The sequence below is a fragment of the Pipistrellus hanaki genome (genome assembly GCF_964339955.1).
Source record: "Pipistrellus hanaki genome assembly, chromosome: 5".
Taxonomy (NCBI): Eukaryota; Metazoa; Chordata; class Mammalia; order Chiroptera; family Vespertilionidae; genus Pipistrellus; species Pipistrellus hanaki.
Genome location: NC_140507.1, coordinates 30,646,598 through 30,670,777, shown reverse-complemented (window position 1 = coordinate 30,670,777; position 24,180 = coordinate 30,646,598). Strand labels below are relative to the sequence as shown.

At 47.3% G+C, this 24,180-nt stretch overlaps 1 protein-coding gene across 6 annotated transcripts in view; it reads left to right on the top strand.

Annotated features, from left to right (window-relative positions):
• The window catches only part of TCF7 (transcription factor 7), a 38,412-nt gene extending 15,863 nt beyond the window's left edge, over positions 1 to 22,549 (top strand). For 2 of the 6 annotated variants that reach the window (XM_084886675.1, XM_084886672.1), the window contains 8 exons: positions 7,670 to 7,781; positions 8,555 to 8,642; positions 10,062 to 10,154; positions 11,353 to 11,472; positions 11,970 to 12,132; positions 12,221 to 12,328; positions 12,832 to 12,880; positions 15,373 to 22,549. In XM_084886675.1, the coding sequence (XP_084742801.1) occupies positions 7,670 to 7,781; positions 8,555 to 8,642; positions 10,062 to 10,154; positions 11,353 to 11,472; positions 11,970 to 12,132; positions 12,221 to 12,328; positions 12,832 to 12,880; positions 15,373 to 15,452 (813 nt within the window). In that variant the 3' untranslated portion in view covers positions 15,453 to 22,549. The other 4 variants (XM_084886673.1, XM_084886676.1, XM_084886674.1 and 1 more) reach the window with 4 other exon arrangements.
• Positions 22,550 to 24,180: the final 1,631 nt, after the last annotated feature.

Below are 24,180 nucleotides of genomic sequence, written 5' to 3'. Positions count from 1 at the left end.
TCTTAGGTGCCAGGCAGAATGTCCCTGACTCTAAGCACTGGCCTCAGCTACTCCCATCTTCCTGTGAGCTACTGACCCTGTGCCCAGCTCCAGCCAAGGAGCTCTGTCCAGTGCTGGCACATCTCCCTAAATACTGGCTCACACTGGGTGAGGCATCCATCACAGTGCTAGAGAGACAACTTTGAGGGCCTAGCTTTAATTTACATAATTGAAATAGAGCAGGGTACGATCTCAGGCCTTAGGGAGGGCATGCAGACAGACAGGTGAACAGACACTGACAGTAAAGTCGAGTCAGTGCTATAGTCAGTGGGCCTTAGCGGGGGACTCCTGCTCAAATGGGGAGGGTAGGAGAGGTTTCCAGAAGTCTCATTTATGATGAGTCCTGAACGATGATGGGGATTGGATAAGCCAAGAGGGGAAGAGTTCTCCAGGCAGAGGAAACAGCATGGCCCTTAGTGGCTGGAGCAGTGAAAGGGAGAGATGAGAGTGGCTGTCTGGCCTCACATGTGACAATTATACTACTAGAGGCTTGATGTACGAAATTAATGCAAGGGGCATGGCCCCCGCCGCAGCAGCTTTATCCACGGCTTCATCTAGAAGGTCGTCTGGTCTAATTTAGCATATTATGCTTTTATTATTATAGATTTCTTTTCTGAGCCTTGGTGGAGAGAACAGTAACTATCAATAGCCCACCTTTCTGTCTGGTCAGGCCCTGCCAAAGAAGAACAGAGGCCCAAGGTGTGGATCTGACACTCCTCAGGGCTTATTCCCAAGGACCTCTCCCTAGCTCTGCAGCAGACATCGGGAACCCCGAGGAGCCAGGAGTTGAGAAGAGGGAGGAATAGGTAAAGGTGCTAAGAGGAAGAGCTGGGCACCTGGTAGGTGAAGAGTAGGCCTGAGCAATGGGGCATGGCTGTGATGTGGCTATGCCATAGTGATGTGGGCTAGGGCTCTGGGGGCCATGTCCATTGATCACCTGCAGGCAGGCAGGGGGTGTGGCCAGAACCCCAATAACAGGAACCTCCTGGAACATTTTTAGGATCAGGGAGTCACTGGCTCTGGTAACTGACCAACTGGGCTGGAGAAAGGGAACAGTGGCTTTAGGACTGGGACTCCCTTCCTCATTCCCCCTTGTTCTGTCCATAATAGCCATAGAACCTTTGCAGTACAGTGGGTAGAATCCAAGCTCTGCCATTTATTGCTGTGTGACCTTGAGCAAGCTATATAACCCTCTGTGCCCAACTTTCCTCACCCATCAAATGGGAATAATTGTACCGATATCATAGGTTTGTTTTAGGAGTATGAGTTGAACTCTGTAAGGTGCTCAGAACTATGCCTAGCACATGAAAAACACTCACCTCTCATTAACATATGCTTGTTCTCTCCGCCTGTAACATTCTTTTGCATGGCACACAGTAGGAGCTTAGTAAATATATCTTGACTGAATGTGTCTGCCAATAGCAACCAACTAAGAATTCTGGTGGGGGCGTGTGAGGGCGTGGTGGTAAGGGGTGGGTGTTTTTCTTGACACAGACTCTGCCGCAGGGAGGCCTTCTTTGGAGGAGCTGGTCGGCCCCACATTCTCCTCAACCTCTGTCTTGAGGGCAGAGGAAGCAGCAACTTTCTTCACTGGGAAAGTGTTGTGGGGCTCAAGCGTTTGGGGGTTTTCAGATTCAACCGTCAGAGGCGAGGGAGTTTCTCTGCTGGCGGTGGCAAGGGCTCTCAGGGTGCGCACAGCCTGTGAGCAGACCGCTGCGGTCTGCAGGGAAAATGCCGACTGTGTTTATTTTTCACCTGAGCCTGCAGGAAGTTAAGGGGGGGTTAGGAAGGGGAGGGGGGAGCCAGCTAGCCAGGCCCAAGCTCAACTTCAGAGCAGACAAGATCTATCTCAGGAGTCCCTCATTTCCACCTGTGCCTGCCCAGCCCTGCCCTGGGCCCCTTTCTGCCTCCATGCCGCTCAAGAAGAGGGCATGCTGGGGCACCACAGGAAGGACTTTCCAGCCATGGGCTAATGGAAATACCCAGAAGGACGAGGACCACTTCTGGGACAAGGTTTTGAGTTTGTCATGGCAAGAGCAGTGAGAGCAACAGTAGGTAGGACCACCTCCGCCGAGACTGTAGCAGACATGGCCTCCCTGCCCCAGGGCCTGAGTGCTGGAACCACCTGGGAGGATGGGGGAGGGGTTCTGGGGGAAGGGTGGACTGCAGGCAAAGGCAAAGAACAAGAACAGGGGTTCTAGGGTGTCCTGATCAAGGACTATGGACTGCTATTAAGTCATTCATTTACACAGTCTAGTCTGCTATGAGCACTTAATGTTCTGTGCTCAACACACTGCCCTCAGAGGTAAGAAAGACACCATCATGATGCTCAGGGTCTGGTGGGGATAACTGACCCAGGCCTCCTTCCCTTTGAGGCTGGGCACAGTCAACACCAGGTAAAGGAGAGGAGGGAAGCTCCCGTCACTGGGCTCCCATACACAACCCAAGCCTTAGGCAACCCCACCCTGTGTCTGGGCAGCCTGGCCGTGGGACAACCTTGTGCTGAGGCCATGGAGCGGGACGTTCCACTGGCTGAGAGGGGTATGAGACACTGGGCCCTGCGCCAGACAGTTCCCCCTAAGTACCACCACGAGGCATGGAGGGGGTTGGAAAGTGAAGCCGAAGGGCAGCCTGCATGAACGTGGGAAGGACTGGCCAGGCCCTCAATGCCCTACCCTGGAGCCCTGGCCACCTCAGGGCCTCCAGCTGTTGGCAGGCTCTGCCCTACCCCTACCCACCTGGCAATTCTCCTGTGCTTTGGCTGCAGGCTCCTGTTTAATGAGGCTTTTCCCTAGTTCCCAGGAAAGGCTGGTAGACAGTATGAACCCTTTGTCCACCAGACAACGCCCCACCCCACTGTTCTGTCACACATAGTAGGCCAGAGGATGTTGGCTGAGCTGAATTCTGTGGTTTCCTAGGCCTAGCCTGAGCTGTGCTGCAACCTAGGGCTTAACCAGCCTGGCCAACGAGGGTCAGCTCTAGCCCTCCTCAGGGAGGGTGGTTTGCCCAGAAACTTGCTGTGGAGCCAACACCTCTCCGCCCCAACCTTGCTCCAAGGTAGAGTGGACTGTCTTCCTAGAGCTGGCGCCTTGGAAGTCTTAGGCTCTGCTCCTAAGACTTCCCAAGGTCAGAACTGCCCACCCAGAAGCCAGGCTTGCAGCCCTGAGTGCCAAGGAGCCAGGACTAGGGCTGGATGTCAGGGTCTTTTCGGAAGTAAGATCGTAGACTCAGAAGTCCCCTGTGGTGTGGAGGGTGTTCATTCCACCTTTGGGCCACAGGGTGCCAGGCACTTATGCCCTCAGACAGTGAATATGGAATGACTGCCACCAGGGTCCCAAGTGTTTGAGGGAGTTAACCCTGAGGCTCAGTCTCCTGACTGCTATGAAGCCTAGTCAGGGCTGATACCACTATCCTAGGAACCTACCCTGTTTCCCCGAAAATAAGACATCCTCCAAAAATAAGACCTACTTACAGGTTTCCTTCTGAGTGAAATATAAGGCATCCCCCCTGAAAATAAGGCCCCCCTAAGCTAAACATGAGAGATTTGGTCCACTGATTCTGAAAGAAATGGAGTCACAAGAAATTCACCAGGAAATTCAGGAATTGGATTGTTATGATGATGTTCCAGAAGATGATGACATGATTGTTATTGAATAAATGAGTAAATTCTTGATACTGTAAGATTCACAGTTTGTCTGGTTTGTGTTGACAACTACCGTACTACCATACCATATACAGGTAATAAATTTCCTTTATTTTCATTTAACAATAAATGTGTACCGTATTCTTCTTCATGGAAAAATAAGACATCCCCTGAAAATAAGACCTAGCGCATCTTTGTGAGCAAAAATTAATATAAGACACTGTCTTATTTTGGGGGAAACGGTATCAGGATCAAAAGTCCCAAGAAGTTTCCAGAAAGCGTCTTCCTTCATAGGCCCTCGGCTCCGGCTCCTAAAAATTCTAGGATAAAGCAGGGTTTTTGCATCTGTGACCAGTGAGGTAGGCAGGGCTGATATTCTCATCCTCCTTTTACAAGGGGCAAACTGGCCCAGGATCCCATAGTGAAAAGATCAGAGAGCCCTGAGATGAGCTTCCCAACTCACTCACTTCACCTCATGGCCCACTTAAAAATTATCACTGGAGGAACTAGAGAAGGAGGTTGGAGGCCGAAGTACCTACAGGAAGTCCTTGGCATAGAGTGTGAGGAAGAGAGGGCGAGGTAGTAATAGGGTTAGAGAGGGAGGGAGACCTAGCCATGTAGAGCTTTGTAGGCTCAGATAAGGCCATTAGAGGCTTGAGGCAGAGGAGGATGTGATCTGATTATGTGGCTGCCAGATGGAGGCCTGGCTGAGGGGGCAGGAGGCTGCTGCAGTCATCCAGGTGAGAAGTGGCTATACATGGACTTGGTAGGGGATCAGGAGAAAGGAGGACGTGGTTGGATTCTAGGTATATTTTGAAAATACAGCCCTTAGAATTTGCTGACAAACTGGATATTGGTGTGAGAGAAAAAGGAGTCAAGGATGACTCCAAGGTATTTGGTGTGATCATCTGGAAGAATGGAGTTGCCATTAATTGAGGAAGATGGAAAGGAGCATTTGGGACAGAAAGTCAGAGGTTTTGCTTTGGACATATTGAATCGGGGTAGCATTTTAGACCTCTGAGTAGAGTTTATAAGCAAGCATTTGGAGAGGGGAGTTTCTAGGAGAAGTTAGGGCTAGAGATATAAATGAACTGTCTTTTGTCCTATGGAGTCATCAGATGAAGATGCTTAAAGCCATGGATTAGAGCATTCTGGGAGTGAACTGAAGACCAATTTTGGGTCAGGTCAAGAAGAGGATGAGGAGATGGAACCAAAACTGAGGAGTAGCCTGTGAAGTTGGAGAAAAATCAGGTTAAGTGTGGAATTCCATTGTGGAGGACTAATGAGGAAACTGTTTCGAGGAGGAGGGGGAAATCAGATCAGCAACATGGAAGTCATGGAGACTTTGGCAAGAGTCATCTGGTGAAGTGATAGGGCAAGAGACTAGCTAGGTTGGAGAGAGGACGAGAGCTGAGAACTGGAGAAGTGAATGCGGACAGATCTGTTGAGGTTTTCAATAAAAAGGGGAATGAAACATGAGGTAGTAGCTGGGGGAGGATTTACAGATATGAGAAATGAGAGCCAGTAAGTACCCTGATAGAAATGAGACTGGGCTTGCAAAGTGTTTGGCATAGTGCCTGGCACTAAGAATATGAAGGATTTCACATGCATCCACATATCCAACAGCTGTCCCAGCCCGCTCCTCTTTCCAGCCTCCTGCAGGCCTGATGATCCTACATCCCACCTTCCATTCCCACACTGTCAGTTGTGTCTGAGCTCAGTGCTGGAAATAAAAGAAAGCCTGGGGTTGGCACGAGACTCCCCAGGAAACCTGGCCTCAGAACAGCAACAGGAATGTCACAGCACCCAAGGCCTGGGGACTGCATGGTGCTACATTACCCTCCCCAGGTGATGCTGCCATCTCCAGGCAACACTCCCCTTCCCTCAATCCCCCCCCCCACACTTGGCATAATCAGGCCTAAGCTGTCTGGCCTGTGTGGGGACCAGAACCAGAGGGCTAGGGAAACACTGAGTAGCATTTCTCTGTACCTGTGAAAGCTCTGGAGGATGAAAAAGAGGCTTCCTACATGTCCCTTCCTCATTGCCTGACAACTAAATAATTGAGCTCCTGGGTACTGTCTGGTTTTTATCCTCACAACCACCTTCTGATCATCTCCATTTTACAAGGAAATGTATGCTCAGATATTGTAGTAAGTTCTTGAAGGCCACACGTTAGAAATAGGAGCTGAACGTGGTTGGCCCACTCTTCCTCAAGTTCACAGCGAAGAGCCCTCCCTGGGAGTGACAGAGGCTCCCCTGCCCTGCCCAAGGAGGCCAGGAGGGCTCCAGCCAGGTAAGGCTGATCCAGCTCAGGAAGGTGCTATGGTGCCAGGTGTATGCCAGTTGCAAAGGAGGAGCCACTGCTATTGGGACATCTAACACTGTCTGCCTGAGGACAAAAGGCAGGCTAATTAGCTCTGGAATGTAAGGTTGATCCTGGTGGGCAGGTGGGCAGGTGAGCAGGAGACTGATAGGTGGCGGTGTCAGTACCTTCCCTGAAGGGAAGGATGCAATTTATAGCCCAGCCTCAAGCTTCCATGGAGGCAGGAATGTAGGAACGATGGAGGCCAGAACTGTTGCTGGGGGATATGGGAGCCTGTGCCCACCTGGTAACCTCACACCTTGACTCTATACAGTTCTTACCCCATCTTCCCTGCAGCCTCACCCTGGACCCCAACAGCCAGTGCCAAGAGACCTGTGCCGAGATGTTTAGGAGTTGGGCTAAATTCCACTAGTGGGAGATTTCACCCACAGGGCCATAACCTCATTGTCTTGTCCCAGAGATATCCCATTCCTTCTGTGCCATGGATCAGAAGTCACTCATTAGTGCTCCCAGCATCCCCACAGATGGACTTTTCTGAGTGGAAGTTGGGCCTCAGTTGTAGAAGATGTCTCCATGGCCTTGGGCCATACAGATGTGTGCTGAGAATATGCAGAGTTGGGCCTTGGCCCTGAGCAACAACTCCCAATGCCTGGGTCAAATGGGGAGCCCCCATCTCGGCCTGAGTCATCTCATGACAGATCCATGTGACTAGTATGAAAAGTAAGAGTCCTGTGGTATGAGCAAACAGGAAGTGTGGGGTTGGGTGGGTTGGCCCTGGGGGAAGCCTGGCCCTACTTGGCCCCTCCCCTGATTTAGAGGGCTGAGTGGGGGCTCTTGCCTGTGCCAACAAATCCTATTAAGCCTGAGGTGGCACAGAAGGTCAGAGTCAGGACCCCTAGTCTGAGGGCTAGAGAAGGAAAGAAAGCTCCTAAGACCATATCCTATGTATCAGCCTAGAGTAGTGGTTCTCAACCTTTCTAATGCCGAGACCCTTTAATACTGTTCCTCATGTTGTGGTGTCCCCCAACCATAAAATTATTTTATTTGCTACTTCATAACTAATTTTGCTACTGTAATGAATCGTAATGTAAATGTCTGTGTTTTCAAATGGTCTCAGGCTCTACAGTGACCCACAGATTCTGTAGAGCCTGAGACCATTGGAAAACACAGATATTTATATTATGATTCATTACAGTAGCAAAATTACAGTTATGAAGTAGTAACGAAAATAATTTTATGGTTGGGGGTCACCACAACATGAGGAATTGTATTATTAAAGGGTCATGGCATTAGAAAGGTTGAGAACCATTGGCCCAGAGGCTCTGAGCAAGTCATAGGGCCTCAAAGAAACTGGAGTATGTCTGAAACTGGGAGCCAGCAAGAAATTTGTGGACAGGGAAGATGTGCCTCCTGGAATTGAGTGCACACTCTCTACGAGGTGGGATAGCTTGAGTCTGGGGAGGAGGAGGTGGGCAGAGGTTTCGGTCACCGGACACAGCTTGGTTTGGGTGGTACCCCCTCCTATGAGGATTATGGTTTTGACCACTCCCATTTTCCTTTGACAATTGGGCTGCCCCCCGCTCCCCCCCTCAGCTATAGCCTCAAGCCCTGTGCCTTCCTGCCTCAGGTCTCCCCACAATCATCCATCCTCCTAATTTTTTCAGCACAACAAGGCCAGTCAGCCTGCCCATGGCGTCCCCCAACTCTCTCCTCTTTATGAACATTTCAGCAGCCCACACCCTACACCTGCACCGGCCGACATCAACCAGAAGCAAGGTACAGATCTGGGATGGGGAGGGGCCCAATGAGACAGGTGGCTGGGCCCTTTTTACAACTAGAGAACCTAGTGCTGTGCAAAATTGGGGCCCTCCTAGATGCCAGAAAAGTGGATCAGGGGACCTTGGAGGTACCAGAGGGCTGGGGGAGATGGTGCCAGGTCAGAATCTGAAGGCTTCAAGTTGAGGTAGAAACCTAAATCCTGAGTGACCTCCCAATGCCAGTATGAGAGCTGGCATCTGTGTAAAGCTGATTTAACTATAAAACTTGTAGCTGTTCCCTCCCCCAGTGAGAAAATGGAAAGTGGTGGTTGTGATGGCTGATTCACCTCAGCCTCAGGCAAAGTCATTCTGAAATCAGCCACTGTCGACTGTGGGAAACCTGCTGACTCAAAGGGGGTGCTTGAAACCCTGGCTCCACAGGCCAGGTTCCCCCAGACTTGGGGCGGGGGAATAGGGGGAGATGCAGTAGAGGCCCCAGTTGCTGACTATCAGTGGCAAGCCTGGCCTCCCATTCCTGAATGACTACATCTCTGCCACTGACCAGCCAGTGTCCTTAGGCAAGTCACCTGTCCCCCAACCCTTCTGCTCTTGGTTCCCTAGCCTATAAATGCAGCACTGTTATCACACTGGGGTAGTCCTGAACAAAGCCATGTCTGGTACCCTAACATGGAGGGTGGGGTCTTAGAAGGCCCCACAGGAAGCTCTAGAATGCAGTAAGTAGCTAAAGTGGCCTCCAAGTCAGGCTAGCTCACTTGGCCCTCTCCACTGCAGTTCACAGGCCTCTGCAGACTTCTGACATCTCTGGCTTCTACTCTCTGACCTCAGGCAGCATGGGACAGCTCCCCCACACTGTGAGCTGGTGAGTGTGGGCCCAGTGGGAAAGGGGCACCTTCTTATTTAGATTACCTGTCCTTTTTTACATCCTATGCTGAGCACCCTGCTGCCAAATATATATATACCAGAGCTGGCCAGCAGCTCTATCATTCCTCAGACAGCCTGACATATTCCCTTTGGCAAGACTGGAGACTAGGTTCCAGTCCCAGCCCTGTCACCCCTGAACTCTGCTTCACTGTCTGAGACTTGAATGAGAGAACCTTGGACTGTCCATGTGAGGAAGGAACGGTAAGCCTGAGCAGGGAGATAACAGCATGAATGGCCATAGAGAGGTTGTTGCTTCTCAGCTACCTGGTGGGCAGAAGGATACGTCCCACTCACCTCAATGCCTAATGCTGGCTGGACCCTTCATTGACTGAGTTGCTTGAGGGGCAGGGCCTTTTCCTTGCCTCAAATGTGCCTAAGCCCTGGGCCAGTCTGCTTGGAGAGCCTATTAAGGCTGGGCCAGGAAAAGCCAGCCTGGACCCCAAGTCAGTAGGCCTAACTATAAGCCAAAAGGCCTGTCTTCGGCTTGAGCTGGGTCTAGCAGGCTAATTGGCTCTTTTCTCAGCAACCACAGTGCGATTTGGACAGGTCCTTAGCCTCCCTGGCCTGGGACAATCACTTAACATCAGGAAAGCCTGGCTTCCCAGGAAGGCAGGGTAGGTCGGAGGCCCAATCTAGAGGCCCACCTTTCTACTTGCCTTTCATTCAAGGTAAGCTGATTCCTCTATATTTAGATTCTCCTTGGACAAAGCTCCACTCTGAATACAAACCATGAGTACCCCCCCAGGTTTGAACTTGTCAGGCAAGGATCTGGGCACCAGAAAAGCACTGCTGAGGAAGCTGCTGATCCCCAGGTCTCCTCCTCACAGAATTCACTCTTAACTAGTACATAACCCAGACAAGTGGCCAGCCAATTATAAGGCACTATTAGCAGGGTTTTAACCGAACTGTAGGAACCCAGAGAGGCACCTCATCTAGCTTGGGATGTCAAGGGCTTTCATTTAGGATGACCAGGAGCTGAAGCAGGCAAAGTGAGCAGGAGAACAATCCTGACAGTGTCAACAGTGAGTGCAAAGGCCCTAGGACAGGTATCAACCCTGTATTGACAGGAACATTTCATTTCAAGAGGCTAGGCTAGAGAGGACCTGGGGGCCTGCTAAGCTGGTCCCCAGAGAAAGCTGTCATTTCTGCCCCTTAAGCACCAGTACTAGCCTGTAGGAGGGAAATAGGTGCAGCCTAGGTTGCCCTCTGGTGGCAGATGCTTAAAGCACAAATTGGAGTGGTCCAAGCAGAAGCCAATTTGTCTCTCATTTATGGGTCAGGCCTGAGCATAAAGGGGAGTCCTTTCCCACATAGAGCCAGTAGCCAGACTGCTAACAGCTGTCTCTCCCAACCACAGGCCCAGCCCTCCTCTCTATCCCCTGTCCCCTTCCTGCGGATATAGACAGCACTTCCCTGCCCCCACTGCAGCCCCTGGCGCCCCCTATCCCAGGTGAGTCCCCTACCCTGCAGCCAGGCTCCTGCTTTCTGTTGCCCAGGCTTCAATGCCCACACAAGGCCATGTCCAGGCCACTGCTTGCCCTGTGCTAGTTGTCTGTCCTTCCGTCTGTCTGTTATTCTGCAGCACCTTGCTGCCTTGTGTCTGAGAATTAAGTCAAAGGGGCTGCAAGAGTTCTAAACCCAGGCCAAACTGTGCAGCAGAGCACGACAAAGCAGCCAGGGACAGTACATACACACATGTGCTTGTGCTCCTGCCTCTGTGCATGTGCAAGTCAGTCTGTGTGCAGGTCTGTATGTATTCATCTCTGTTCTGAATTCCTGCTGAGGGAAGGGCTAGTCAGAATTCTCCTGGGCATTCCCTGAGCTCTGCCCAAGCTGAGGCAGCATTTTTTACTTGTGTCTCCAACCTCTGGCCTGCTCAGAGACCCTATACCAGTTAAGCAGCAGGAGGCAGAGTGGTAGCCATACAACAGCAAGAAAGTGGGAGGTGTGTGTATGTAAGCCCCTTTATTTAGCTCACTCCCTTAGTGATGTGGAATAAGGGACTCAGACATTTTCAGCCCTGTGGAGTTCACTGCCTGTAGGGTAGGAGGTGTAGACACCACACCAGCAGTTGAATTGGGCTATGCCCTGTGGGTAATGGGAAAGCCCCAAGGAGACCTCAGCCAGATTTAATGGGTCACGGAGAGCTTCATGAAAAGGGTTAACATCTCCCGAGTAGCAGGGGATGGCTGGAGGTGGGAAGTGATGGAAAATGGGGGGAAAGATGGGGCTTGATATGTCAGCAGGGCTCTAGGCAAAGGGAGAATTTCAGCAAGAGTAGTCAGGAGCACTCCGGTGTTTTTAAAAGGTCACGCTGGCTGTTGGTGGAGAGAGTCCTAGAAGAGTCAGGAGAATGAGGAAGCACACAAGGTAGTCACAGGCTCACGAGGCTGAGCTGGTGAGGGCAGATGACAAGGGAAGGCTCAGAAGCTATGTAGGGCTTAATTTAGTAACCACCTAAAAGATGTTTGCAATGATGTCTTTGTGATATGTTGGGAGCAGGTATTTGTATGTATCAGTGTACTTGTATGCAAGCCAATGAGGGTGGGGTATCTGTTCACCTGTTGTTTAATGTGCAGGGCCTCTGTGTGTGCCAGGATCTATCCTGCACACACCTGACTCAGTGTTAACTCTCCTTCTGCCTCTAGGTTCACCCACCCATCCCTGATGCTAGGTTCCAGTGTACCTGGTCACCCAGCAGCCATTCCCCACCCGGCCATTGTGCCCCCCTCAGGGAAGCAGGAACTACAGCCTTATGATCGAAACCTGTGAGTGAAAAGGCACAGAATGAGGGGATGTGGCGCGGTGGGGTGGGGTGGGGGGACAGGGAGCAGACTTTAGGCTCACATCGATTTGTCAGCCAGGATACACATTTCTTCCAAGCAGCCCAGTCCTGCCAGAGGAAGCCTTTGGTCAAACTGTTTTGTAGCTACTGCCATGGACTACTGTTTTTTGAGGCTCAGAAGCAGGAGGGATTGGGTGAAGTGAGAAACAAGGCTTTAGTCTGAGCCAAGAATGGAGGGGCTGAGAGGTCTGTACACATACTTTTCTTACTTAGCTGCAATATTCCTACAAGGAACAAATACTTAACTCTGCTCACTCATTTTGAGCAGCTAAGAAAACACACCAAAAAAACAAAATTTCATTAAAAAACAAACAAAAAACCTAGTATCCATGCACTTATACATGCACTGGACACACTACAGGGTGGTAGCATTAGGTGGGCACTGTGGGGACTCCCAAGTGATCTGGACATGTGTTCCAGGAAGACGCAGGCAGAATCCAAGGCAGAAAAGGAGGCCAAGAAACCAACCATCAAGAAGCCACTCAATGCCTTCATGCTGTACATGAAGGAGATGAGAGCCAAGGTTATTGCAGAATGCACACTCAAGGAGAGTGCTGCCATCAACCAGATCCTGGGCCGCAGGGTGAGGCCATAGGCAGGTGGGCTGGCAGGGGTGATGCAGCCTGCTGATTCCCTGACACATCCCATCTGCCCCTCCTTCCCCTTTGCAGTGGCACGCACTGTCACGGGAAGAACAGGCCAAGTATTACGAGCTGGCCCGAAAGGAGAGGCAGCTGCACATGCAGCTATACCCAGGCTGGTCAGCGCGGGACAATTACGTGAGTGGCCAACAACACACAGTAGGGATCGGTAGGGGAACCTTCAAGATTCCATGCCCTGGGACACAGCAAGCAAGGACTATTTGAAGGCACAGATGAGGGGAGGTGGTGGACTGGTGGAGGGTTCATGGCCTCCTGTGGCTAGCTCAGGAGGGGATCAAGCAAGGGGAATCACCCTGAAGGCAGACCCGTGTCCTGTTTTCTACTCAGGATCTATTCCCATTCAGGGCTGTTTCCCAGTATTTGATTGGGGCGCATGAGCAGAAGGGAAGGGAAGAGCCTGGAAATTACTCTTCCATTCAAAATAGAGACAAGTGTGAGACAGGGAGGAGGAATCCCTAATTGCCCCATATTACCTAGAAAGAACTGCAATAAAAAAAACTGCCTGGAATCCTAGCGTCAGCCAGGCTAGGTTGCAGGCATCCCAGCCGTTGGCTCACTGGGATTAGTGTCCACCTCCCACTTCTGAGATCCCACATCTTTATTCCCTTTATTCCCTGCAGGGGAAGAAGAAGAGGCGGTCCAGAGAAAAGCACCAAGAATCCAACACAGGTGAGGCCTTTCCTCAGCAGTAGTGGAGGCTCCTCTTCAGGTCCCTGTGACAAAAATCACTGCTCTAGCCCAGAGGGAGGGGCAGAGTAGTTGGCCATGAACCTTCAATGCCTGGGCTCTGGATACAACACCTAGCATCTCACAAGTCAGATCCCTACTTTAGGAACAGCTATACTAAGTCCTAGCAGAAGCCAATTCATGTAGCAACAGTATAGGCCCCACACACTCCCTTGGCTAACCCTGTCCTGCTCACAGCTTGCCTGTCAGAGAAAGTAAGTGAGGAACTGACTGACTGATTCTTGTTAAACCCAAACACTGCATCCTGATTAGTTCTGAGGTAGACAGCAGATTGTCTGGAGACTGAGCCAGGCCCCATGGCTAGGCCCAGTAATCACCCAGCTTGCTGGCTGGTGCCCAGCAATTTCTCTATCACACTGACCCAACTCCCAAACACCCTGTTTTTCATTGCAGGTTCTAAGTGCTCTATATAGAGGACCCAGGGAGCCCACACCCTTCTTGTAGATAGATTCCTGCCCCAATTCTGATCCACATTCATGAATGACTTTCTCAACAGTGCTGTTCCCACATGTTACAACCAGGGCAGGGCAGGGCAGGCCTCAGCTATTTCTCTGAAGTTGCAGAATGGACTTTACTTTTCATATAGAAAGGTGTGGAATATGTTTTAGTTATAGCATGAGGAGAGAAGGGTCAGGCAGATAGAGCATTTGCAAAAATGGAAAATAAAATGGGAGTTTTGGGGTGGAGGCAGCCCTAAGGAAGAAGAGGTTGAATCTGGATCCTGATGGGCTTCCCTGGATTCTTCTGCCACAGCTCCCATGCTGCAAGTGGCCCCTCAAGCCAGAAAGGAGCTAGCCTGATATGGTCCTTTCTCTTCCCCACCATTCTTCCCACTGCCTCTTCTGCCCCATTGGGTGCCATGCCCACCTTTCCAAACATCTCGACTCTGGGCCATAGGGCTCCCACTGGGGCTGGCTGTGCCGTGGAGAGGCCCTCTGCCTGTGGGGGCCGTGGGATATCTGTGACTAGCTAACACTGATGTTACCTCTTCTTTCTGGGCCCTGCTCTGCCCTGCTGCCTGCCTGCTCGCCCTCTGCCCTGCTCTGCCCCTCTGGCATGGCTGTGAGCAGACCCTGGCTCGCCTAAGAAATGCCGTGCTCGCTTTGGCCTCAACCAGCAGACGGATTGGTGTGGTCCGTGCAGGTGGGTTTGTCCCCACCACCATCTTCCCTTTGCTTCAAGCTGCTTCCTTGATTCTGCACATGTTCTGCTGGGCTTATGTAAGCCTTTCTGTGGCCCCGCAAGCCCCATAGGATACCCGCAGATGGTAGAGCCTTTGCCTTCTAAGAATGGGAATGAATACTGACACATCTTGTAGAGAAGATCTCTTGGACCTATGTGGAAGGAGGGGGAGAGAGAATGTTCTAGAAGGGAAGGAAAGGCAGCTCAAGAAGGTAGTTCTGGTGCCTAAGATCCTTTGCTAATGATGGTTTGGTGCTAACCAGGCCCAGTTGGTCCTCAGTAGCCAAACCTCACACCATTCAGGTGGCTGGTCAATCAGCTCCATCACCTAAGTTGAGATCCCTGTCTGAGCCCATAAATCTAAGAAAAATAAGGTAACTATAATAGAGAATATCATGAGTAACCTAGATGCCAAGTGATTCACCATTTTGTACATATTGAGAACAGAGGGCTGTCCTAACGAAAGGACCAAAGGTTTCACCTCATAACAGAAAATATTCCTATGTATATGAAAAGAAGGTATGCTTATCAAGTGGCTAAAAGTTGCCTAGTTTAGGTTCATGCCAGGCCTGATAGGGCCAAGGCTGAGGCTAGTCTAAGCAGTTAATTAAGGAATATTTGTGCAGCCCCTAAGAGTGCCCTCATGCTCCTTTATCAAAGGGTAAAGAGAAATCTTGGGTAATGTGTGCATGTATATGTAAACATGAGAGGCAACCCTGTCCTCAGGGAAAGTCCTACTTTTACCCATTCCACAATCAGAGACAAATTGTGGCCCAGGGAACTCAATAAGAATGAATGAGAAACTCAAAGAATCACTGTTCATTTCTGTTTCCCCTTCTCCTAACCTGGCTTTGAGCCCTGAGATTGCTCAGCCCAGGAAGCCACAAACATTGGAGCCCCTTGCCTTAATGCTGATGATCTGAGCCCCACAAACATACATGATTGTAGAGGCTCAAAGGCTCTCCTGGAAAACAAAGCAGCCCACAGGTCCAACTACAAAAGGTCCCTGTGCCACCATGTGGTTGTGCTGGCAACTGCACCTGTCCCAGGTCTGGGCCAGGCCCCGCAGAGTTGCAGTGCTGATTCAGGTCTGAAGGACAAGCATATCCAAATACTGTGGGGAGAGGGGATAAGAGGTCAGCTAGGCCTGTGCAAGGACAGCATTTTTTGGTTGTGGTGTGTGACTATGAATTCACCCTCTGTTTACAGATAACTCTCTTCACTATTCCTAGGAGGAAAAAGAAATGCATTCGGTACTTACCCGGAGAAGGCCGCTGCCCCAGCCCCTTTCCTTCCGATGACAGTACTCTAGGCTGCTCCGGGTCCCCAGTCCCCCAGGACTCACCCTCATACCTCCTGCTGCCTCACTTCCCTGCTGCACTACTTGCTAGCCCTGCGGAACCGGCACCTACATCACCAGGTCTCTCTGCGGCACTCAGCCTCCCAGCCCCCTGGGTCCCCACGGGCCCCCAGCAGTGCCCTGCAGAGTACACAGGTACAGCAACAGGAATTTCGGAGGCAGGCAGCCTAGCATGCACAGGACACCTGGCCGCCTCCAAGGACCCACTCTTTCAGAAGCAGCAACAGAGCCCCAAAGCACACGGAAACCGATCAGGGGCCCTATTAACTCCTTCTTAGGGTCCAGGTGCTGGAGATTTCAGAGGCTGCACAACTTCTGCCTGAATCTGGGGCCAACAATTCAAACTGCTCGGAGTGGTGCATCAGATCTGTGTTGTCATTTGATTAAGGGCATCTCCTGTGCCTGTGGCAGCCTGCATTTTTACCATCTGTCTTGTTAGTCAGATGCCCCTGCCTCCCTCACTTTCCTGCTATAGATCATAGATGGACTACACTGAGTCAGCTGCGTTCTCTACCCTGCCTCCTCACTGCCCCCTCCACTGCCACACCCTCCCCATACCGGACACCCATGGACCAAGAATGAGTTCGTTTATCAAACATATAAGCCTGGTCACAACCACAGCGCTCAAGACAACAGTGCTTTTCTCTTGAGGGCCTGGAAAAGCCATGTTTTACAGAAAACTAGCTACCATTTTAAGCTGGGCCAGAGGAATCCTGCCAAATTCTCAGGAGCTTGTAAGTGGAGGGGATGAACAGGTTAGTTTAAATATCACCCTAGGCAACAGAAAAACCTAACACTACCTTAATCTGGCTCTCTACTCAATTACTTGGAAATGGTTCCTGAGAAACTCAATCGCCTAAGAAGCCCTGATACCAAAGCCCCAAGACCTGTTACTGGTGGCTGTAGTCAATAGTTCAAAGAAGTTATGGCCCCAAATTCAGTGTGCATCCCTCCCCATTCTGAGGGCCTCTGTCACAGACCCATTTCTAGCTTATCCACCGCTTGGGCAGTGGTGAGGGCAAACCCAACCTTTTGTGACAGCCAGTGTCCATCTTCCAGCATGAAACCAGGCCAGCTTCAGATTTCCTATGGTTCTGTGGGAATGAGGACTGTTACAACCAAAACAATAAGCCCAGAAAACCTCTAGGGGTAGACACTGAGTTTTCACCAAAGCCTAATTTAACCAGTTTATGAGCCAAGCTTCAACCCTGAGCCTTAACAAAAAAAAAAAATTTATTTTTGCCTCCTCACCGTACATAGCCTGATTCCAAAGAAAAAAGGCTGTCCCTGTACCCACATACACCCTACAACAAATGCCTTTAATTCCTACTTCAGCCACTGGCTTTTCAGATTCCAAAGATCATGTATTGTAGTGTAGTGTTGCAGAAAATTTTGAGAAAAGGACCATTGTAGTATTCAAAGTATTTTTGTATGTCATAGAAAACTTTAAACATGAGAATAAAGATACTTTTCCCTGTGTTTTTTTTCTCCTCAAAGCTTGACCTTGAGGAATAAGCTGTTTTCAGAAATAGCATAATTTTCTTCATAGCCATGAAACTTGGGGTTTATTCTCTTCTATGGTACACATGTTAAAGACTCAACCTACAGAAGCTGGGGATTACTCCAATTTCTCCTAAGGGGCTTGGGCCTACCCAGCTCATGCTGCGTATAAGCTCCCATTCCAAGCCTTGCTCTGAACCCACCAACCTTCTGACCTAAAAATTGGTGCAGTCAGAGGCCTGCCTACTTCCCACCCCCGTAAGAATGTTGAAAACTGCTATCCACAGACCGACCCTAAGACAATCCAACTAGAAATAGGTGTACATGACCACTAGGTTCTGTTTTCTCTTGAGAGTTAAGATTAAACTAACCACTCCATAAGTACAGACCCAATTACAAGGAAAATAAGTCTTTTTATGTACTGGTATAAACTCCAAAAAATATTTAATAAAACCCTTTCCTCCCAAAAACTAAGGTGCTAGAGGTATCTCCGTATTTTTGTATATAAAACCTGATAATTCTGCAACCTTTTTACACAGCTTCCATGAAAATGTTAACTTTTTTTAAGACCCATTATGAATGTAAAAGGGGTCATAAAGCCACCTCAATAGGTCAGTCAACCATTATGTATACACAGAACTGTATACAAGCAGCCACTGGGCCACCATCATGCATTGTAATTGTCACTGAGTTATATTTATTGGACTTTGTGTTTAAAAAATTTATAAAGTCAGAGTAGTGTCTACTTAAAGTAGGCCACTGAGTATTGTAATCCTGGAGTTTACAATGGAAGGGTGTAGAGACCAGCCATTGACTTGACATCTGTCCCATTTAAAGAATTCCGCTCTGGCTACTGGCCTAGATGTTTCAAAAAACTACATTCTAACCAAGGCTTATGCAAGACTGGGTTGCTGCATCTGATTAGATGTCTTAGAGTACACTGGGTAATGAACAATGCACTCTTTGTGTATGTGAGGGTAGAGAGGGAGGCTTTGGCAACATTGTTAAAATCAAGCCAGCCTTTTTAAAAACTGACATCAAAGAGGAAATTCAAACCTGGATCACACACATTCTTATGAGGTCTCATGGTGACTTGAGAGTGGAGCCTCTAATTCAACTTCAAGCACCTTACCAGTTCCACCTTACTGCCAGCCAAGAACCAGCCTCATTTTCTGAGACCTGAAACAAAATAACCTAACACCTCCTCTACATGTTCCCACACAAATGGCATAATTTGCTTGAAATACACATCTGAAGCCCCCTCCTGTTGCAGCTGCTCCCACGGCACTCAGGATATTGTGATGGCTTAGCATGGCAAAACTAGGAGGGATTTCCCACTTAAAGATGTTTCTCCCTTTTATAGGAAGCCCCAGAGCTGGGCTCTTCTGAGCTGTTAACTATCTTGAATGGCCCAGAAGCATAGCTATTCATTGTATAATAATCCTGGACAGGAAGGCCACACCTGGAGGGAAGAGAAATAGTTCTTTACATTGTTCCAAAAAAGCAATTGATTGCTGTGTGCATTACTAGAAAAACAGCACAGAAGAAACATGCCAGGCATATATATCAAAGTAGAAGATTTGAGACCAAAAAGTAATTCATAACATAAAAAACACTGAATTGGCTTTTGAGGTTGGAAAGGCTATTTAACATGAGTTTTTCTCTTTTCAGAACTTTAAATAGTTCACGATGGATCCTTGAGACCAAACTGGCTATGCAAGCAGATCCTGATTCTTAGGTTCAGTCAACTCTCCTGATCCCAACTATTCCAACCACTTACTTTCTGAGATCTCAAATCACCACAGGACTCTCAACTCAGGTTTCTGGGCTCTCCAATGTCTGGAGCAGCTAGGCTTTTAACTGGGCTTCTATTTAAAGTAGGCCACTGGAAATTGTAATCCCAGACTTGCCCATAATGGGCATGGTTGTTTGAGAGGAACCCTAATTTCATGTATTCAAACAGCAGTTTTTAAAAAGGATAGGGATATTCCCATAGTTCTGTAGAATAAAAGCCTAGCTCAGATTAGGAGAAATTTTGAAATAAAAGGTAGTATGGGATTGGGCATAGAATTAACTGGAAAGGGCAAATTCTATCCTAGGGTTAGGAATTATCCTATCCCTGGCTATACTTATGAGTTAGATCACTAGCAATAAAAGGGATATTTCAGTAACCATGAATTATATGAGAGAGAGTTAATTAGAAGTTCAGGCTGATACTTATTTCAAGTTCATAAGAGGCTCTGGACTATCAAAGGGTTTACTTTTTCATTCAGTGTTCTCTTATTCCTTAATCGGAAGTCTTCAGATATGTTGTACAGTCAATGTCAAGGGTGGGAGAAAGAAATGAAGAGTTACATTCCACTCACCATCACCCTCGATGTCACTCTGGAAACCCCTTAAATATAAATTTCTGAGAATATAGCGCTCTGTATTCCTACCCCTCCTGTAAACCTGCCAAGACAGACATATCTGCAAACCATTTGAAGCAAAAAAAAAAAAAAAAAAAAAAATTGAGCTTGGGAAATGGCATGGTTAGTACAGAAAGGGCATATGAATTCGTACCATACAGGTGGGAAGTATTGAAAAAGTAAGAAAACTTTTATGAAATAGGCTGAACCTCAGAGTGAAACAAGAGGCTGGCATATAGCAGATTAGGTGCTCATTAAATAGTTCCTGAATATATCAAGTTCAGTGATTTTAGAGGTCATGAGTACAAGAGAAGTAGAAGCAAATATTGTGAGCAACTACCTACTGGCGTATAAGATGACTTTTAAAACAAAAAAAAGTCAACCGAAAATTGGGGGCAAAAGACCAAAATTGCACAAAAATTACCTGCAGGTCTTGACAGCAAAGTAAGTGTTTTCTTTGAAGTGGGGGGTAGTCTTATACAGCGAATATGGGCCTAAACCTATGTTTTAGCTGTAAAATTAGGAGGTCGTCTTATACGCCGGAAAATACGGTACATCATCCACGAAATGCCTCAAGTACTAGCACATGGAACAGCTTTATCCAAAAGTGCAAAATTCTGCAAGCTAGCAGTTAGCCATGAATTAAACGAACACTTTTATACCACCAACAATGCTCAACTATTGACAACTCAACAGGAACAACCAAGTGTCCAAATCCTGCTTAGGTATCCAAGTGACTCAATCTTATACCAAGAATGTTCTAAACTACTTCTTATATCATTCTTTGTCTTGATATATTCACTGAGTTCTTACTCCATTCTTCCTTCTTTTTAAAGATATAGTGATTTTTTAAAATATATATTTTTTTACTGATTTCAGAGAGGCAGGAAGAGAGACAGAAACATCAATGATGAGAATCACTGATTGGCTGCCTCCTGCCAACCTCACACTGGGGATGGAGCCCACAACCCAGGCATGTATCCTACTGGGAATAAAAAATGTGACCTGGTTCATAAGTTGATGGTCAACCACCAAACCACGTTGACTGGGCTAAAATATAGTGATTTTTAAAAACAGTAAAACGAGTCTAGTTGTAAAAACCCTCAATATTCAGAATACTTTAGTCCAGCAATTAAAAAAGTTTTAAGTTCTAACACTCAAAAAAATAGCAATATCTAACTTGAGTCTGATAAACACTCATCCTCGTGTCACAAAAATCCTGCCAATCTGCCCTTAATGTTTCTTTCCAGCCAATAATCGCCAGCCTTTGCCGCCAGTTCCAGACTGAGCACAACTTTCCCTCCCTCACCTTGGCATTCCCCCACCCCACACCCAAATCCAACTTCACTTTTGAAAATGAATAAATTTTCCTCATGAAACCTCTCCTGGACCCTACTTGAAAAGCTCCCAAGCAGGCAACCATGTCTTACCCTTCCTACAAAGGATAAGCCAAGAGCTACATTTAAGTATTCAACCATTTCATATGCTTTGCTTTCACTTGCATTATTCTCCCTTATTCTCTTCCTTCCTAGCTGGAAATCAGTTTTCACACAAATCTAGATAATCGAACATTATCAACTTTTTAAAGCTCAAGCAACTTAGTAGGGAAAACATTTGAGTCCACCCCCCTTGAATGTATACTCAGCTTCAGAAAAATAAAAACGATACCTTCAAATGGAAGTGATGGCAAACAAGTTAAGCTCTGAAAGATGAGTGAGATTCTGATGTCTATGGATATGGTAAAGGGTGCTCAGAGCATGAAGTCTGCTGTTCTCAGTTCTCATTCCTGGTGAAAGCCCCATCCTATCCTTATTCAAACTGCCCTATTAAGAGCCTAGACAACCTACCTATAATTTTTTAATTTACCCATGGATCAGAAAACAAATGACAGGATTTGCCAATTATTAGTACAGTAAGAGATCGTGAGGTTTGGAATATCTGCCCACCCTAAGTCACATGCCTACAGTGACTCACTGTTACCTTCTCCAGCTAGTTCCAAATTAAGCTCAGTTCAGTCCTAGAAGTCCACCAAATTGTAATACAGATCTTGCTTAGTTCCAGCAGTTGGTGTGTTCAAACAGTTGTAGAATAAACAAATCACAACTATAATGTCACTCAAGCATCTGTAACTTAAAGGGATGTCTTTGTGAATCTTTGGAAAAATATAAAAATTGTAAAGCAATACCTACCTTGTGTGTTGCTAAAGGTAGATTGATGAAGGCAAGCTAATAAACTATAGACATAATTCGGGATATTACAGGTTAGTATCCGAGCACCACAATAAGTGAGTATTGCAATAAAGCAAACCGTAATCCTTTTGTTAGTAGAGTCTCGTTTTCAATTTGTAAAACATCTGTTAAGCCGAAACTGGTTTGGCTCAGTGGATAGAGCGCTGGCCTGCGGACTAAAGGGTCCCAGGTTCAATTCCGGTCAAGGGCATGTACATTGGTTGTGGGCACATCCCCAGTATGAAGTGTGCAGGAGGCAGCTGATCGATGTTTCCCTCTCATTAATGTTTCTAGCTCTCTATCCCTCTCCCTTCCTCTTTGTAAGAAATCAATAAAATATATATATTGATATATTTTAAAAAAATCTGTTAAGTGACATGAAGTGAAATGCAAGAAAACAAGATCTGCCTGTATAACCACTTCAAAAGAAGTAACTTCTGACTCTATCCCTCTCCTTCCTCTCTGTAAAAATATCAATAATATGTGTGTGTGTGTGTTTTGGGTTTTTTTTTTAAAGAACTAACTTGCTTTTACAATTTAAAATTAGAATCTATTTGAGGAGCTACATCCTCAGTCCATGACAATGTTAGGGAGAACTAATAAGGGCTTCGGTTTAATTTTCTATCACAAGTGACACAGTCAATGAAAAACTGAAAAACCAAATGACACTCACAGAGGTATTAATCACCAATTAAACACAATGCAGACTAACTACTGTTTCCAACTTATCCAGGCCATGCAGACACTAAAAAGGACTCCAGCCTTACAGTATGACTTCATGCCACAATATTAGTTTAGAAAAGCTGGGAAGTGTGAGGACAGGCAGGAGTGGGTATTATCTTTGAAGATAGGTTTGGCTACTATGGGAAAGGGCCAATCGCATGGGAGTGTAGAAAACTCTTGGTAGACATAATAGCAGATAGCAAGAAAGAGGGAAAAGGGTAGGAAAAGAGTGCTGCTGCTAGACTGAAGAGCTTCTTAATATCAAGCCTATGATTCATTTGGGTACACAATATCTATAAATGGCCTACTCTTAGAAGACCCAGTGCACAGATTTGTGCACAAGTGGGGTCCCTTGGTCTGGACAGCGATTGGGGCCAGCTGGGCTGGTTGGCCAAGGAGAGGGACTGCGGGAGGTTAGCCGGCTGGCCCTGGCATCGGGGCGACTGGGGCCAGCAAGCCAGGAGGAAGAGAACACGGGAGGCTGGCTGTGGCATCACAGCAACCAGTCGTTCAGTTGCTTAGGCTTTTATATATATAAGTTTAAGATTGTTGGGACTTTTTTGTTTGTTTAAAGACTAGAGCCATGGTCTGCAAAAAGGAAGGGAACAAAAATTTGAACTACTCTATTGTCTGTCCACTCATTTTAGCTATTTATATACAGGCAGTAAAGTTATTTAGTCTTGTAATCCTAACAATTTGGAGGAATTACACAGATCAAGAGCTAATAGTAATAAGCTTTTGTTTCCTAGAAGCTAATACTTAGTTTCCCAATTAAACTCAGCATATGCTAACAATCTTTGGCTTTCAGTGAAGATTTGTGTTTGTCATAATATTGCTAGGGTGGGATGGTTAAGGTTTTAGCAGATGAGATACTCCAGCCAGGATGGAACTCTGTCATCTTCCCCACTAAAACCAAGGTAAATGGAAAGCAAGTTTACTCTCTGAGAGTAAAGGGAATCAGGGATCCAGAGGTAGTCACAGAGATTGACAAAGTAAACATTTTAGGTCAAGTACAGTGTGTGTGTGTGTGTGTGTGTGTGTGTGTGTTTAATTTTAAATTGACTGGGGATCGAACCCGGCACCTTTTGGTGTACAGAACAACATTCCAACCGAACCACACTGGCCAGGGCTCTCTGTGTGAGTATTTAACAGTCCTTGAAAATTGTAAAACTCAGCTTTGGCTAGATGGTTCTGTTGGAGCATCATCCTGGACACCAAAAGGTTGCAGGTTCCTGGTCATGACACATACCTAGGCTGCAGGCTTAGTTCCTGGTCAAGGTGGACACAGGAGGCAACCGACCAATGTTTCAGTCTCTGACATCAATGTCTCTGTTTCACCTCCACCTTCCTCTCTCTAATATCAATGAAAAAAAAAAAATATCCTTGGGTGAGAATAGAAAGTTTTTTTTAAAAAATAACAAAAGTAAAAATAATTTTTAACTCACAGACTGCAAAAATGCTGCTAAGCTGGATTTCACCCACACACAGGCTGTGGTATGCTATCTCCAGTACAGTCAACAAATGGGGATTCATGTGATTCAGCATATGGGACTTTATGTAATAAGGCAGATTTGGAGCAAATAAGAGTTGAAGTAGAGTTAAGCTGCTGTCAATAATCTGGCCAGAACAGCTCATGAAGAGAATACAATAAGACTACCTATGAATACAAATGATGCTAAATGGGAAAGAAAAAAGGAAACACATTTGTGAGCCATCTCATGCCACCAAAAAAACTTCATTCTACTGTAGGGGAGAGGCTGGAAACAATGACAGTGCATTTTGTGTGCCTGAGTACACCACTTAAGAATTAAAAAACTGGCC